Here is a 17,439-nt window from a genome sequence, read left to right as displayed (position 1 = left end):
TGGAAAATAAACTCGGACTTCATTTCCCAAGCGAGTCAATAACAGGGCCACTTCGATGTTTGATATTGTTCATTCAGATATTTGGGGTCCAAGTCGTGTCAGTACAACTTTGGGATTTCAGTATTTTATTACTTTTATTGATGATTATTCTCATTGCACTTGGTTGTTTTTAATGAAGAATCGATCTGAGTTATTCTACATTTTTTAAAAATTTTGTGCTGAGATACATAATCAATTTGGTGTTTGCATTAAGGTTTTGCGTAGTGATAATGCACGAGAATATCTTTCCTCCTCTTTTTCTCATTTCTTATCTATTCAGGGTATTACTCACCAGACTTCTTGTGTCCATACTCCTCAAAAAAATGGTGTTGCTGAGCGCAAAAATTGGCATTTGATTGAAACTGCCCGCACCTTACTTATACATCATAATGTTCTGCTACATTTTTTGGGGCGAGGCGGTCCTTACTGCCTGCTATTTGATCAACCGTATGCCTTCCTCTGTTTTGCAGCATCAGAATCCTCATTCGGTTCTCTTTCCTAACCAGACCTCCAACCAGTTGTCACTGCGAGTTTTTGGATGTATATGTTTTGTTCATGATCATACCCCTGGTAAAGACAAATTCCAGCCCAAATCAGTTAAATGCGTCTTTCTTGGCTATTCTCAGCTTCAAAAAGGTTACAAATGCTATGATCCCACTACCAACAGATATTTTGTCTCTGCAGATGTCACCTTTTTTGAAATCTCCTCTTACTTTTCTTCTAGTCCAACGCATAAAACCTTTGTTCCTAGTGCTTTGCCTGTACCTACACCTCTTATATCTCCTTGGCCTCATGTCAGTCCACCCCTTCAGGTCTACACCCGTCGGCCCCACCCATCTGCTACTAACACTAATACTTCTCTCCCTGATGCAGGTACTTCTAGTGACTCACCTCCAGTTCCATCTTCACCTCCTTCGGTCATGCCTTCAGTAGCAACAGCTACTCCTCCTCTTGCTCTCCAAAAAGGTATTCGCTCTTCTCATAATCCTCATCCCATTTATAATTTTGTGAGTTATCATCGTTTGTCTCCTTCCTATTATACTTTTATTTCCACCATGTCTGTTGTTTCTATACCTAGTTAGAGAAGCATTGGATCATCCTGGTTGGTGTAATGCAATGGTTGAGGAGATGACTGCTCTTCATAATAATGGAACTTGGGAACTGGTCTCTTTACCACCTGGCAAATCTACTGTTGGTTGTCGATGGGTTTACACAATTAAAGTGGGACCTGATGGCAAAATTGATCGCCTTAAAGCTCGCCTTATAGCTAAAGGTTACACTCAGATTTATAGGCTTGATTACAGTGATACTTTCTCTCCAATAGCCAAAATAGCTTCTGTTCGTCTCCTTATCTCACTGGCTGCGATTAATCACTGGGCCCTTCATCAACTGGACATTAAAAATGCATTTCTTCATGGAGAACTCGCCGAAGAAGTCTATATGGAGCAACCTCCGGGGTTTGTTGCTCAGGGGGAGTCAGGCTTAGTATGTCGTCTTCGACGCTCATTGTATGGTCTAAAACAGTCTCCAAGAGCATGGTTCGGGCGATTCAGCAATGTAGTTCAACAATTTGGAATGTCTCGAAGTGATTCTGATCATTCCGTATTTTTTCAACATAATGGCAATAGATGCATCTATTTGGTCGTCTATGTTGATGATATTGTCATTACAGGAAATGATCATGATGGAATCTCTCAGCTTAAGCAACATTTGTTCAGTCATTTCCAAACTAAAGACCTTGAAAAATTGAAGTATTTCTTAGGGATTGAAGTGGCACAGTCTAAAACAGGTATTGCAATTTCTCAACGAAAATATGTTTTGGACATATTGGAAGAAACAGGCATGTTAGACTGTAGACATGTGGATACTCCCATGGATCCAAATGTCAAACTAGTTCCTGAACAGGGGGAACCACTTAAAGACCCTGCTAGATACAGAAGATTGGTAGGCAAGCTCAATTATCTCACTATCACTCGACCATATATTTCCTTTGCTGTAAGTGTAGTTAGTCAATTTCTTCAAAATCCATACAGTAGTCACTGAGATGCAGTCATTCACATTCTCAGATATGTCAAAGGAGCTCCAGGACAAGGACTACTCTATGAGGACAAGGGTCACTCACAAATTGTTGGCTATTCTGATGCAGACTGGGCAGGTTCTCCTTCAGATAGACGATCTACTTCAAGATATTGTATTATGATTGGAGGGAATCTTATATCCTGGAAAAGTAAAAAACAGAGTGTGGTAGCAAGATCAAGTGAAGAAGCAGAATATCGAGCTACGGCTTTAGCGACATGTGAACTCATTTGATTGAAGCAACTCCTTCAGGAATTGAAATATAGCGATACTAGTCAAATGAAGTTGATATGTGATAATCAAGCAGCCCTCCATATTGCATCAAATACAGTTTTTCATGAGAGGACGAAGCATATAGAGGTGGATTGCCACTTTATTAGGCAAAAGATTGAGTTCGGATGCATTTCTACTAGCTTTGTCAAGTCAAATGATCAACTCGCTGATGTGTTCACAAAATCACTTCGAGGATCACGAATATAGTATATTTGTAACAAGCTTGGAGCATATGATATGTACGCTCTAGCTTGAGGGGGAGTGTTGAGATTATTTCTATATATTGAGATTATTTCTGTAAATAGCCTAGATTTGTAGTGATAATTAGGGATATGATTGTGTGATATGATTGGGATATGATTAGGCTATAATTAGAGAATAAATTTATTTTCTTATCTAGTATGTACTCTTGTAAGTAGTATATATACCCCAATTGGCTTGATGGGAATAATTAAGCATTTTCTCTCAAATCTTCTACTCTCTTTTTTCTTCTTTTCATCAAAGTTTCATGGCTCATAACCATGGATGATTAACTATAAGATTCATCTAAACTGACTTATCCATTCATATTTGAATAACCGTAAGACTCGTTGAGAAAAATAGAAAAATCCCGGTCAAAGAAGAGAGGAGAGGAAGTTGAGAAGGAAAATGTAATTACAAAATAATAAAATTAAAGTGAGAAGCATAAATAAGTTATTATATACAAAAAAAAAAAAAAAAAAAAAGATTCTTGCATTAAGACATGTAATTATTAAAGAATGACAGAAAATTTCAAATTGTATATATTATTTCATGCAAAATTAAAATATATATATATATATATATATATATATATATATATATAAATTTAATATATGAAATTACACATATATCCTCATTGATCCACATTAATATAAATTCACTTGATCTCTCAGGTTTTCCCTAATGATAAAAATGGAGAGCCTAACTCCTAATACACTCTATTTTCGGTAAAAAAATGTATCTATAGTTTTTTCTATTAAAAAAAAAAAAATGAAATGGTGCTTTACTTCAGATTGGGTGGTGAATTGTTTTCTTGCTAGGTTAACTAGCTTACTCTCAAATACGGTGCCGTATCCAATCACTTCAAGGAGGACACTACTTTCTATCATATTTAAAAAGGCACCGTATCTTATCACCACAAAAAGCATGGACCAACTGGTGGCATAGAGGATGTGATGCCAAATGGAACCTACTATTGTAAGTGAGGCCATTAAGTGTCAGCATGCATGGGTCAACAGGTGTAGAGAGAGGGGACAGCAAGGAGACAACATCGTTTGTATGATACTCCAATGTTTCGGGAAAGAGGTGGTGAGAAGATAGAGAAGAGGGCACACATCTTTTAGAGGCGGTCATATGAAAAGGCATGAAAAAAGTGAGGCAGCATCATGGACCCACACCACTGAAGGAAAAGACCATCAAATCTACGTAAGAGCCATGAATGGAAAATTTGTAAAGAGAATTAAAATCAGTCAAAATTAGTTGTTGGAGAATTAGAAACTCGCTTTTAATGTATTAATATAGATATAAATAGGCATCTTTATGAAATTTATTATTTTAATTAATTTGTTGCAATATTTGTAGAAGAATATTTTTGAATTTAATTTACGGATGTTTTTATATTTTTAAAATTAAATATTTAAAGTTTTAAAATTTCATTTTATTCAAATCGAAAGTACTATTAAAATTATAATTAATAAAATATAAAATAATAATAATGTTTTTAATTAATTTGAGAAATTTATAAATAAAATTAAACAACAAGTGAACTTTATATGCCATTTGAAAATATCAATATTTCATATTCACTTTTTTTTAAAATATTTTTTTAGCAACAGTTTGTGATACACTGCTCAAATAATCTTGAGACTGAGAAGATTTTAGACTACATGAATTGTATTGACTTGTCTAGATCGCCTTTATTGCAAGCGGAGCACTTACCCTCTATATTTCATATATACGAAAAATCTAATTCGAATTGGCAAATCTCTTAAGTTTTGGATATCTTCAATAGTTGTGAGGTTTTGGAAGATGAATATTTAGATTTTTTGAGGAAGAAAATGGGAAACGATGGAGTTTTCGGAGTTGGTCACTAAGCTTACAGGATTTAAATAATTTCGGTCGAAAAAACACCTATCTATGTTTTTTTATTGGTTTGACAAGTGCCTAAATTTTTGCTATCAGCAAGAAACTTGCATTCCAATGCTCCAAATACAGCAAATAATTTATAACAAGCTAATATGAGAAGATAAATTATATAAGATTCAATCTGGTAGTAAATTTACTCATAAATATAATATTGTCAGAGTATCCGTCTAAATATTAAATTTTCGTAAAATATATCGATAAGAGAGTTGCTATAAATGTGAACCAACCACTAGAATAGATGCTACAATTGCTCTAATATCCCATGATAAGGCATCTCGAGGACTCAACATTATATAAAATTTGAGAGTTGATTTCACATATTATGTGTGAGAACTACCAGATTGAATCTGCCAACCTGAATCTTCATTCCAAACCACATCATAATGAATCGTAAAGGAGCTTGGAGGCCGTGAATGCTCTACATCATCTTCAAAAGACTGAACATTTAAAGAGGAAGAAGGAATAATAAAAACACCACTCAACTGCAACTATGAAAAATCAGATAAAATACGAGATAAACAAGCAAAGGATCATGAGATATTTTATCAAAAACATGCTGATTTCAATCTTTCCAAATATGTCATAAAATAAGCATTATAAGAGTCAAAATCACAGAATCTTCATAATCTTGCTTAGAGCGCTCTACCAAAGCCTCGCACCATAAAAGGAAACAAGGAAAACCATTAGATTGGAATTTATACGCACAAGAACCAATAAATCATATTAGTTGTGCATAAGAACAATGAAAGAACATGTGTTCTAAAGTCTCGGGCTCAGACTGCGAAACCAGAAATATAAAATTCTATAAAATAAACTCTTCTAACTAAATTATGTGCTACCGGTAAAGCATTATGAAGTGACCGCCAAAAAAAAAAAAACTTAAGTTTTGGTATAACCTGAAGTGACTAAACACTTTTTCATACCCAAAATGAGACATAGTAGAATAAAATGGTTTATCAGCCAATGCTCGAGCATGAGTATTGTGCATGACAAATTTATAACTAGAACGCAAACTATAATTGTCGTCCTTTATATGATGCCAAACTAATGTATTTGGGGTACCGAAAGTTGCAACTGAAATAGATAAAATAGCAATAGCTTGCCGATGCGAAAATAGACTAAAGATAAGTTGATGTTCCAATCAAGAGCATTATGATCAATCAAATCAAATACCATATTGAGACCAATTGGGCATTGGAAAAGGTCGGTTCTGTAACGACCCGAAAATCGGACCGCTACCGGCGCTAGGATCCAGATCGGCTTAAGGCCGCCGGGACCCGTAGCAAGCCTGACATACATCCTGTAAACCTGTGTAGTCCCATACATGATCATACAAATACATAAACACACATTAAACCCATAAACTCAAAACAACCTAAACATGCATTTCTACTCCATCAACTTGCTTAAAACTTGTTAAAACATATAGTGAGCTCAAGATCGGCCCTTACCTCTTGAAGATCGAGAGGAAAACGACCCTAGCTCGGAGATGGGAGAGATTGAGTTTTCTTGAACCTCAAAGCTCCAAAACTTGCTTTATACTTGAAAATCTTCAAAACAAGGTGAAAACTAGTGAAAATCGTGAAAGATTCGAAGGAAGAAACTCAAGATCGGTGAGGGATGGCGGAGAGCTCACCTTGGCCGAAAATGGGGAGAAAAGCTCGCCCGTTTTCGGCTAAGGGACCCTTTTATAGGTGGCTGGCCAGGCCACATTCGGGGGCCGAACGTGCCTCCGCATGCATGCCATGTTCGGCGGCCGAACATAAGGTTCGGCGGCCGAACCTGAACTTCCCTCACTTATGCTTTCGGGGGCCTAAAGCACTCCCGAAGTGCATGCATGTTCGGCGGCCGAACTTGAGATTCGGGGGCCGAACCTGGGTCTTCCTCCAAGATTGTTTTCATGCAAAAACTCATTTTCCTTCTAGCTTAAAAACATGAAATACATTAAAACATTTTATAAAAACATGGTTTTACCCTCCTAGAGGTCTCCGACACACCGAGATTCCACCGGACGGTAGGAATTCCGATACCGGAGTCTAGCCGGGTATTACAGGTTCAAACTAAAACTATCCAGTTGAGGTACTAAATGATCAAACTAAATATGAGTAGCTCCACCATCACCAATATTCATACGTACTCCCAGATACAGTACGTCCCATCTTGCTAACAGATTCTGCCAAATTCGTAAATAATTTCGCTTGTATCCAACCTTTCAAAATGAGCTTGGGATATAAAAAGACCAATATAGAATAAGTAGGAATAGCAGCTAAAACGGATTGAAGCATACTTACTCGTCCCACATGTGAGAGCAACTTTTGCTTCCATGACTGCATCTTAACACAGATTTTATCCTCTACAAATGCTAATACTTGCTAACAAGATCGTCCCAAAAGAATTGGTAAGCCTAAATATCTATCAGAAGAAGCAACCTCACGCATAGAGAACCAAGATAAAATGTTTTCGTGCAAACAACAGAGTATCATCAGCAAATAAGATAACAGTAAGCACCGGAGCATATCGAGAAATCTTAATGCGGCGAAAAAGACCCCAACAAGTGCCTACATGGATTAGTAGTTTATATCTACTTTTAAAGTCAAAAACTGATGAGCAAAACACAAAAATGGAGACAATACCGTTGGTGCAGAAAAGAGATGGCAGTGGCAGTGTTGAGAGAAGCAATGATTAAGAGAAAATTTAATTTTAAAAATTGGTTGAGAGCGAGGAAAATATCCTTTTACTCCTAAGATAGTATTTCCATGGTTGAAAAATGTGATTGTATTTTATTTTCAATAAAATTGAGGAAAAAACACTAGAATTTCTAGAAGAGAAATTAGTGCAATCTGATTTTAAGACTGAATTTTTATTGAGGAAATGAAACGCTTCGAGATGAATTTGAGAAAGAAAGTAATGGATAAAGATAAAAACATAAGGAAAGAGTTATTAAAATTAAAATATATTTTCTTTATTTATCATATAAAATAATAAATTAAAATAACAAATTTAAATATTCAATTTTAAAAATATAAATACATGTTCATTAATTATGCCAAAATCCAATTCTCAATTTTCATATATAAAAATTCTATCTAATAGCACCAGACCTGGAGCAGAGTTAATACAAAAATTTTTTTCAAATTATTTTTTTCAAATTTTTTTTCAAAATTTTTTTTCCATTGGACATAGAGCAATGCTATTTCTTACAAACATTCACCGAGTCCAAGAGTACCGGAAATTGTCAAGCAAAAGGACAAAATCAACACGAGTAAGTCGGTCGAATTCTTTTCAAGACCTTAAACTTCAAGACAACAAGAAGGTTTAGGAGTTTCCCCTCGAGCAGCTGCTAATGGAAACTCCAACTGTCTCCAAATCGGCAGACTATGGACTCTTGTCTTCAAACTTGACCAGAACCAAAGATAAAGAGACTCAAGTTGAACATCTCATAGAAACCTACCATTGAATTACAAAGATTAATCAAGTTACGGAAAAAATATCCTTGTCCTGGTGCTTCACATGGCTATTTTCTACAGTATATTAGGAAAGCACTATCATAATTATTCCATTCTAATGCCACAAGAATCGTTCTTCTCAAAATAGAACCTTTAAAATAAGAAGAAAATCCAATGTACTAGAGATAGCATAAAGCCTGCATCTACTTCACAAAGAAGCATACTCAGACATCTTCCACTGCTGAATAGTAATAACACTCACCATTGCATTTAATAACAGTGCGCCTAGCTGGTCTAAAGAATTAACCTAATCACCGAAGAGAGATCCATGCTTGTTTCTTCAGAACATTTAATTGTAAGAACAGTTGCACCAACTCCAAGCATGTTCAGTAACCAAACCATTATAAATAATTGAACAAGTAAATTTCACGCACCCAACAAAAGTTCTGCTGCAGAACAATGGGGCTAAGCAAATTAAGAGGCAAAAAACACAACTAAAATACTAGGTTTGCCAAATAGTTCGCTTATCGCATTTTCCAGTACTTGCAGAGAACATGTATTCAATATCATGCAAAGATTTCACAAAACAAAATGAGAAACTATTTTATGCAAATATGGTTATTTTATGCAAATATCATGCAAAGATTCATTTGGTTATTTTCTCTTTCATTGCATTCTCCCTACTCAAATATATAAAGGATGTTCTTCGAATCTCATGAATTTCACAGTTCATCTAGGATCAAATTCTTAAGTTAACCCCACAATCTTAGAAATTAATCTAGGTGAGATCTAAAATTTTGACCTCTTACCAAATTCCTACAGCAATTCTCATGTTGCACAACCATACAGTCAACAACATTATTTTAGATAATAAGGTATCCAATATTGCATGCATTCAAGAGCCTCGATTAAGCATTCCTCCTTAGTTAATTATTTGTCTCATTGCAATCATTCCAAATGTGCTTGTTTAATGGTGCATGAAATGTTATACATATAGTTAACAGAGGAAGTTGTTATCTAATGAAAAATATAAGATATATTCTATGGAATTGCTGGTAAAAAGGTTGCATCTTTTCCCCAAGGAAGTCAAAAGGTTTTTCTTTATATGAAAGCAGGAATCAGGAGTTGTTAAGACAACGAAAAACATCATGCCTCTCAACTTTAATATATTTTTGAAAAAATAGAAAAGCTTCAGACGTAGCATAGTTTCATCCCTCTTTTTGTGAAGGATGACTTTAAACGGCTATTGTATTCACCATGAGATCATCCCATGAAATACCGTGAAAAAAAAGGGCATTTAGGGAAGATAAAGCTAATGATAAAACAGAAACAGCTAAAATAAATTCACGACTAGATGCATGAATTAAGACCCAAAATCAAGAAATTTATTACATGTGCAGTTAATGAAAACTAAACTATTGGTCAAATTGATGGGCAGATATAGTTAGATATACCAAATTTGATGGACATACCAAATTTGATGACCATACCAAGAAACCTATTCATAGCCCCTTGCCCATCAATTCATAATCCTAATGCTCCAACCTAATACTTGCCATATGGATCCATTTCTCCTCTCCAACCAAGAACCTGCTATATCTGTCGCCAATGGATTTGGAACCAGGAAACCCATTGTAAACTTACAGCCTACGAGTCATAGATTAACGTTGAAATTTGAGGCTTTGTTGAAGGCTAAAATAAGCAGGAATGTGAAGTAGATAGTATAGAAGTCAAGTTGCTACAGATCTTAAGATCTTAACCTCTTAAAGATCTCAACAATTTACCCTTTTCAGGAAATTCCACGTATCATCTCAAGAAATTGGTCATTGGTTAAAGTTTTCATTTCCAAGATTGGAAGTAACTTTAGTGCACGGGGCAGCAGGGAATTAGGAACATGATTTAGGTTTCTGAAAGGATGAAGGAGAATATTTATGGTCTGTGAACAGTAAAATAAAGGTTCAGACAGGTACAAGTTTGGAAGTAAAATTAGTACAAGAAGCAGGGTGATGACTATTTGCAGGACTGAATTAGGCAAAGTGAATAATAGAATACCTTAGGCTTCATAACTAAACTTTCTTAGGCATCAAAACTAGCATTGGTTGCATCACGAATCAAAACGTAATTACTAGCAAACTAGAAACAGCTATGCCACACTTCTTCATGCAACACACCCTTTCTTCCAGATTGATAGCATGCATACAACAATTAACACTCATTCAAAACTGTCGAAAGAGTCTGACATGGTCCAGACTGATGAAAGAAGTTTCCTCCCATGCAGTAGACAGAACTACCAATTCTATATCTATTTAGACAACTTTTATTGTGCCCAAGTAGTGTAGTTTCTAGGTATAACTATCTATATCATGCTTATTTATATAACATCCTCTTTTCTTCTAGATTGATCGAAAGCATACAATTAACGCTAGTCCAAAAATGTCACAAGAATCGATAGGTTCCAGACTCCAGACTGATGAAAAAAGTTTCTTCTCATCCAGTAGTAAAACTATCTTTTATACCTATTAACAAGATAACAAATACATGAAAATGAATCATTTAACAACTAACAGCATACATCATCAAGAAAAATGAAAGGTTGAAATTGGACACTATGGCCCTTATTGAATATGCAAAATAAACTACATCAATACAGCTTACAACCAATGAACATAGCAGTTAAGAATATTTAGAGAGTTTTAATAGGTTTAGTATTTTGTTGTTTTAGGAATTTTGCATTGTATTGATTTGTGATTCTTAGACTGCATCACTTAACAAGTGTTATATACTGTATCAGCATTCAACGTATGTATGTATAACAGTTATATGATACAGAGGACATAAAGCCGGGAGTTGAAAGAGATGACAAATTCAACATAGTGCAAAAAGAATAAGATTTGTTATCATTTCATGCCACAATTATAGAAACATGTTTAAAACGCAAAGGCCTCCTATGAGGGCCTCGTGCAGCTCAGAGATATGCCATATGCAGATATGAGAACGTCAGCAAATGTATGTATAACAGATATATGATACAAAGGACATAAGCCAGGAGTTGAAAGAGATGACAAATTCAACATAGTGCTAAAAAGAATGTGATTTGTTATCATTTCACTCCACAGTTATAGAAACACGTTTAAAACACAAAGGCTTCATATGAGGCCACATGCAGCTCAGAGATACTGGTATGTTGCCATATGCAGATACGAGAAGGACAGCAAATGTATGTATAACAGATATATATACAGAGGACATAAACCAGGAGTTGAAAGAGATAACAAATTCAACATAGTGCTAAAAAGGATATGATTTGTTATCATTTTACTCCCAGTTATAGAAACATGTTTAAAATGCACAGGCCTCATGTGAGGTCACGTGCAGCTCAGGGATACTGGTACATTGCCATATGCAGATATGAGAAGGTCAGCAAATTTATGTATAACAGTTATATGATGCAAAGGACATAAGCCAGGAGTTGAAAGAGATAACAAATTCAACAGTGCTAAAAAGAATACGATTTGTTATCATTTTACTCCACAGTTATAAAAACACCTTTAAAACACACAGGCCTCATATGAGGCCACGTGCAGCTCAGAGATACCGGTCCGAGAAGGTCAGAAAATGTATGCATAACAGTTATATGATACAAAGTAAATAAGCCAGTAGTCGAAAGTAACGACAAATCCAACATAGTGCTAAAAAAATACGATTTGTTATCATTTCACTCAGTTATAGAAACACGTTTAAAACGCACAGGCCACATATGAGGCCACGTGTAGCTCAGAAATAGCGGTACATTGCCATATGCAGATACGAGAGGGTCAACAAATGTATGTATAACAGTTATATGATACAGAGGACATAAGCCAGGAGTTGGAAAGAGATAACAAATTCAAAATAGTGCTAAAAAAGAATGTGATTTGTTATAATTTCACTCCACACTGTTATAGAAACACGTTTAAAACAGGAAGGTCTAATATGAGGCCACGTGCAGCTCAGAAATACCAGTACATTGCCATATGCAGATACAAGAAGGTCAGCAAATGCATATATAACAGTTATAGGATACAGAGGACATAAGCCAGAAGTTGGAAAGAGATTAAAAAAATTCAACATAGTGCTAAACAGAATACAATTTGTTATCATTATAGAAACACGTTTAAAACGCAACGGCCTCATATGAGCCCACGTGCAGCTCAGAAATACCAGTACATTGCCGTATGTAGATACGAGAAGGGCCCTTTACAAAGATTGCATTACCGACAATAAAACAAACAATAATGAGGTTCCCATGAATCGTGAATAGCAGATTCTGAACGTACATTGCAGAGGACAAATGTCAAATAGAGAAACAAATATAAAAACATTATCCGAATTTGTAGAACAATGATGCATGGATACATCCATTAAGTAAATTAAAACCTCACCATCAAAGCAGAGGATGCGACTATCAGATGGAAATGAATTCTCATTTCTACAACATTGACCTTAAGGAAGTGACCATCAAAGCAAACTAGTCAGTTAACTGGTTTTAACCAGAAGATGTCCAGATTGTCATTTCTATAACATTGATCTTAAGGAAATTAAAGAATAAAAGGAAAACAAAACAAGCAAAAGTAATGAAGATTGATATTAAAAAAAAGTCAAAAGAATGCTAAAAACTATGAAAGCAAGGCAAAAAGAAAATATGGAAGAAATGGTCATTTGGAGCAAAGGCCTAAACATTTCAGCACATAACCACAAGGTTTGCAACTATGGCAACAGATTTTTCCTCAAGCTCTGTCCTTCCAGAAACTTCAAGTATTTAAAAAAGTACCTATATTCGGCAGTTACCAGGATATACAAAATAAGCACTAAATGGAAAAGAGGCCTCCAAAGGCAGATGAATGCTTCAACCAAGAACACGTCCAAACTTCCAAAGCAATATTCATCGAGCAAACTCAATCAGTGGTTCCCTTCTTCCCACCTATATTGCTTTGCTGGTCTCCATCTTCAATGTTTCCAGCAAGCATTTCTCTGCTCTTCTTGTCGTGGACAAGATCCAAGAAAAACTTTGTCAAAATAGACTCATAATTTGGCATCTTGGCATAGCCTGGAAAATAGTTTATATCAATGACAAGATACCTATTCCCATCTTTAGCATCCCTCACAACATCAAAGTTGAACAAATTAAGCCCAGTTTCCTGCCTCATTGCCTTGGCTACCTCCTCCACAAATCCCAATGGTGGCATTTCCACTTTCTCAAGATCTACTACAATATCAAAGCCCTCATTCTTCTCAGGCACAGTTAAATTCGATATTAGAGAAAATGGTAAAGAACCCTTCAATGTGGCTAATTTCTCCTGCGATATATCTGGAAGTGACTTCCTCTTCACACATTGCACATAGTCACCAGCAACATAGACTTTGAAAATTACCCCACCATGGTTCACAAAATCCTGCAAAATAATAGGTGCATCTAGCCTCTTCAACCCTTCACTATCAAAAATTTGATACATTTCGTGCGATTTTGCACTTCCATCAGCCACTAAAGGTTTCGCAAGTATAGGAAATCTTAGCTCCCCAATTACACCATTTCCCTTCAAATTCTCCGAATCCAAAACAACAACCTGTTTAGGCACATCCAAGACTTCGCTTCTCTTAGAAATATTTAACCGACGAACTACTTCGAGCATAGAAATCCGGTTGTGCAGCCTCTCGATGGAATCAGGAGAATCAATAATGGGAACATTAGGGTTTTCCAAAGAGAACCGCTCCAGTTGCAGCTTCCAGTCTGAACTATACAGCTTGTGGATGACGCAGTCGAATGACCCTTGTTCAATTAGGGATTTCGAGGGATCAATAGCGATAAGATCGATGTTGTGACGACTAGCGAGGTTGATGAGGGAGGGCTGGATAAAGCTCTGCACTTTCTTGGGCACCAGTGCATAGCCTATGCGATAACGTTTAGCTTGGGTCGACATGGTTGCCGTTTGGCTGGCAAGAAAATGGAGCGCAAACTGATTTTCTGAGAGAAAAACTGGAATAGAAAACAATTTGAGTGAGATCCTCAGTGAAAAAATGGGAAATTTATAGAACAGTGAGAGAGTGCTGAGAGGTTTTGCAGTTACGAAAACAATAGAAAGAGACAAGTAGGAGTTTGGAATTTTGTTTCTGGAGATTAAGAGAAAGAGAGGGGGAGCGTGTAACAAGCGCGTGGTAATCTAGGGAACGATGATACGGGGATGCGTGACGCACGAGGTTTATGTGGATTTAGAATTTGAACGGCGGGGATTTGAGGAATAAAGGTAAGAGAGATCCTATAGAAAACTCGCGTTGGTTCCACGATGGGGTGCATGGTTACTAATTATTTCCAATTTTTATATTTCTCCGATTTTTTAAGTTAAAATATATGTGCTCTCAAATTGTATTATTCACTCGATGTAGTATAAAAAAAATATTAATTTTAATTTTAAAATTATATTAAAATATTTTTAAATTTTAAAAATTTTATTAATTAATTTTTCTTGTTAATTTTAATCATAAAATATTAAAAAATTTAAAATTTTATAAATTAAAAGTATTAATTAATTTATATTTTTATAAAATTAAAAAATTAATCAATAATTTTTTATATTATTGAAATTAAATAATAACACATTTAATATTAATGAAAAATTGATTACTAAATTTTTTAGTATTTTAAAATATATTTTATAATATCTTTAATAAATTAGATTTGTTGGATACAGATAATTTCATTAATCTCTTTATCTTAACCGTTTTTAATAAATTAAACTTGAGAAAAATAATTTGGTTAAAATCTTCTATTGATTAGTGAGATTAGGAGATAAAGACCGTGGCACTACTGGACGCAATCAACCTCCCTCTTATGCTGAGTAATGAGAAGTATAAGTAGAAGCTGTATGTGAAGTTTACAGTGGTAGAAATTCCGCTTGTATACTGTCACAGTATAGTTATTAATAAGGGTGTTTTGTGTCTTAAGTTACTCGCTCCAAGAGGGCCAGCTGTAGTCCGAGAGAATTAAAAATGGACCCAAGAATTATTGTTTGTAATGTGATTCCTGAAATTATTAGTTATATGCTATGTTGCTATACTGTTGTACTTCAATTCAAAAATCTAGATGAAAAAATCTAGATGAAAAAGTGAAGTTATTGATCTAATAATTTCAAGAGTCACATTGCAAACAAACTATTCACACTCAATCACACAAATAGTCAAGTATCATTCATAGAATAGTCACTATACTTTACTTTAACTAATTCCATTGATATTCAAAACTGGTCTTTAAGTCTAAAAATAAAGTATTCAAAACTTTTTCACTTATTATTTATGAGCACTTATTCAGCTCTTATTTAGGACGCCACCAGTCTTTTGACGTGAAAGTACATATTTGTGATATCTACCTCCGGTTACTCAATTGGTCACAATTTCAAGTGGTTATTAGCACTACTCATGATCACTTAACTAGCGGAATAGATTTATTTTGGTGCTTTTTTTTCTTCTTTGGTACTTTGAACACTTTATTTTTTTGACAAAAATTTCATAAAAATTAAAAGTTCGTGGTTTTAGTAAATTCTAGTTATACTCCACTAGTGCCTTAATCATGCAAATATACATATCTTATTCGAGCTCAACTATTTATGCTTCAAAAAAATTATCAAAAATTATTGCAAGCAATATGAAAATCGAGACAATCCCCAACATAAATATTGACATACTGTTTATGATTTAATCCAAATTTTAAAGAATTGAAATGTGAAAGAAATAATCAAATTGCAATACTCAGCTAAAATTTCTACCATAATGGATAAAAAGAAATAAAAGAAAATGCATAAAAATTAAAAAAAAATTGTAGAATAAACCAAGAAATAAGAAAATGCAAAAGATATAGTTTTACTACAATTTTTTATGGGTATCAAAGCCACCAAAAATAATCTATTAAATATCAACAAATATGAATTGTGTATAGTATAGTGATAATAGGATCGAATCCACACAGAATTGACACTAAGAATTTCCAAATAATGACTAGAAAAAATAAACAATAAAAATAAAAGGGGAGTTTTGATAATGAGCAAAAATAAAATCAAAACAATTAAAGAAAGTGATAATTAAAAGAGAAATAAATCAATATAAATAAGTTCTAGTTGAAGTGTAGGATTCATTTTAGTTAAAGAGTTGATCATCGATACAAAAATACTTTTATTCGTTTCAACAAATTAGTTATAGTTATGGAAAATACTTCAAGTAATCAATCTCTCCTTAGGTTTTAAATCATTTAGGAAACATTCGCTAATTAATTTTTAGCCAACAAATTGCCTAAAAAACGTCTTTGAAATTTTAATTTATCAACTGCTTTAAGTATTAGAGAGACCTAATTCTAGCTTACCAGTCGCGTGGTGAGTTTGATTTAGATTATGCAACTTTTTAGTTATTAAACTAATTGTTACTTGTGTTTGAATAACTTAAGCAATTACGAACTTCAAGCATTCAAGCTAATAATATAATATTTTGAAATTAAGAACAACGAGCCCTAGATAACAAAGCAATAATAATATGAAGAACAAAATTTGTATAAATATTGAAGAATAAAATATGAGCAATTGAGTTTATATCTCCCAATTCATATATGACTCACGGTTGTCGAAACCGGTCAAAAATAGCCTTTCCGGTTATCAACAATTTTACAACTGCAGATAGTGGTAAAGGATCGAATCCACAAAGAATTGTAAACTTATCTATCTTTCTCAACAAGATCAAGAGAATTAACTGAAAGTGCAACTGAAAGCAAGTAACTGAAAGCGAAACAAAAGTAAAGTGCAATAAGAGTAAAAAAGGAGGGGGGTTTTGAGATTGATTTGATTAGCAAACTACTGAAAGCAATTAAATGAGCAAGTAATAAAAGAGAAATTCAATATGAAAAAAGTCTAGTTGAAGAGATGGATCCACTTTGGTTGTTTGGATTGATCATTGAAACTTATGTTCTCTTGATTGATTCAATAGATTAGTTATGGAGGTGGAAGACGCTTCTCACCACCATGTCTCTCCTTAAGATTAAATCAATTAGGGAACATCCTCTAATCAATTACTAATTAACAAATTGCCAAGGAACGTCCTTGGGCCTTAGGCATCAAAACAATTGTCAATTGCATGAAGAAATAGAGAGATCCAATCCTAGCTACCCAAACGCATGGAGATATTGCTAGATCATACAATTCCTTAGTTATTACACCAAGTGTTCTTATGTTAGAATAATTCCAGCAATTACGGACTAAAAATTATCCCAACTAACAATCAATTACCTTGTAATCAAGAATCAAGTGGCCAATTTGATCATAACAACAAAGTAATCATAGATTCAAGCACCAAATTGTATGAATATTGAACTAATCAAAGACAAATAGTTTATATTCAGATCTCACAACCCATAAAACAATCTTAG

The 17,439-nt window shown here is 34.4% G+C and overlaps 1 protein-coding gene across 1 annotated transcript; it reads right to left on the bottom strand.

The window, feature by feature from the left end:
* Positions 1 to 12,598: 12,598 nt before the first annotated feature.
* Positions 12,599 to 14,160, bottom strand: LOC110620064 (inositol-tetrakisphosphate 1-kinase 1). Its single transcript, XM_021763637.2, has one exon. It carries the CDS (start codon positions 13,955 to 13,957, stop codon positions 12,935 to 12,937), a length of 1,023 nt encoding a protein of 340 aa, XP_021619329.1. The 5' UTR covers positions 13,958 to 14,160; the 3' UTR covers positions 12,599 to 12,934.
* Positions 14,161 to 17,439: the final 3,279 nt, after the last annotated feature.

This window comes from Manihot esculenta, chromosome 8 (genome assembly GCF_001659605.2).
Source record: "Manihot esculenta cultivar AM560-2 chromosome 8, M.esculenta_v8, whole genome shotgun sequence".
NCBI classification, from domain to species: domain Eukaryota; kingdom Viridiplantae; phylum Streptophyta; class Magnoliopsida; order Malpighiales; family Euphorbiaceae; genus Manihot; species Manihot esculenta.
This window is presented reverse-complemented; position numbering and strand designations above follow the sequence as displayed.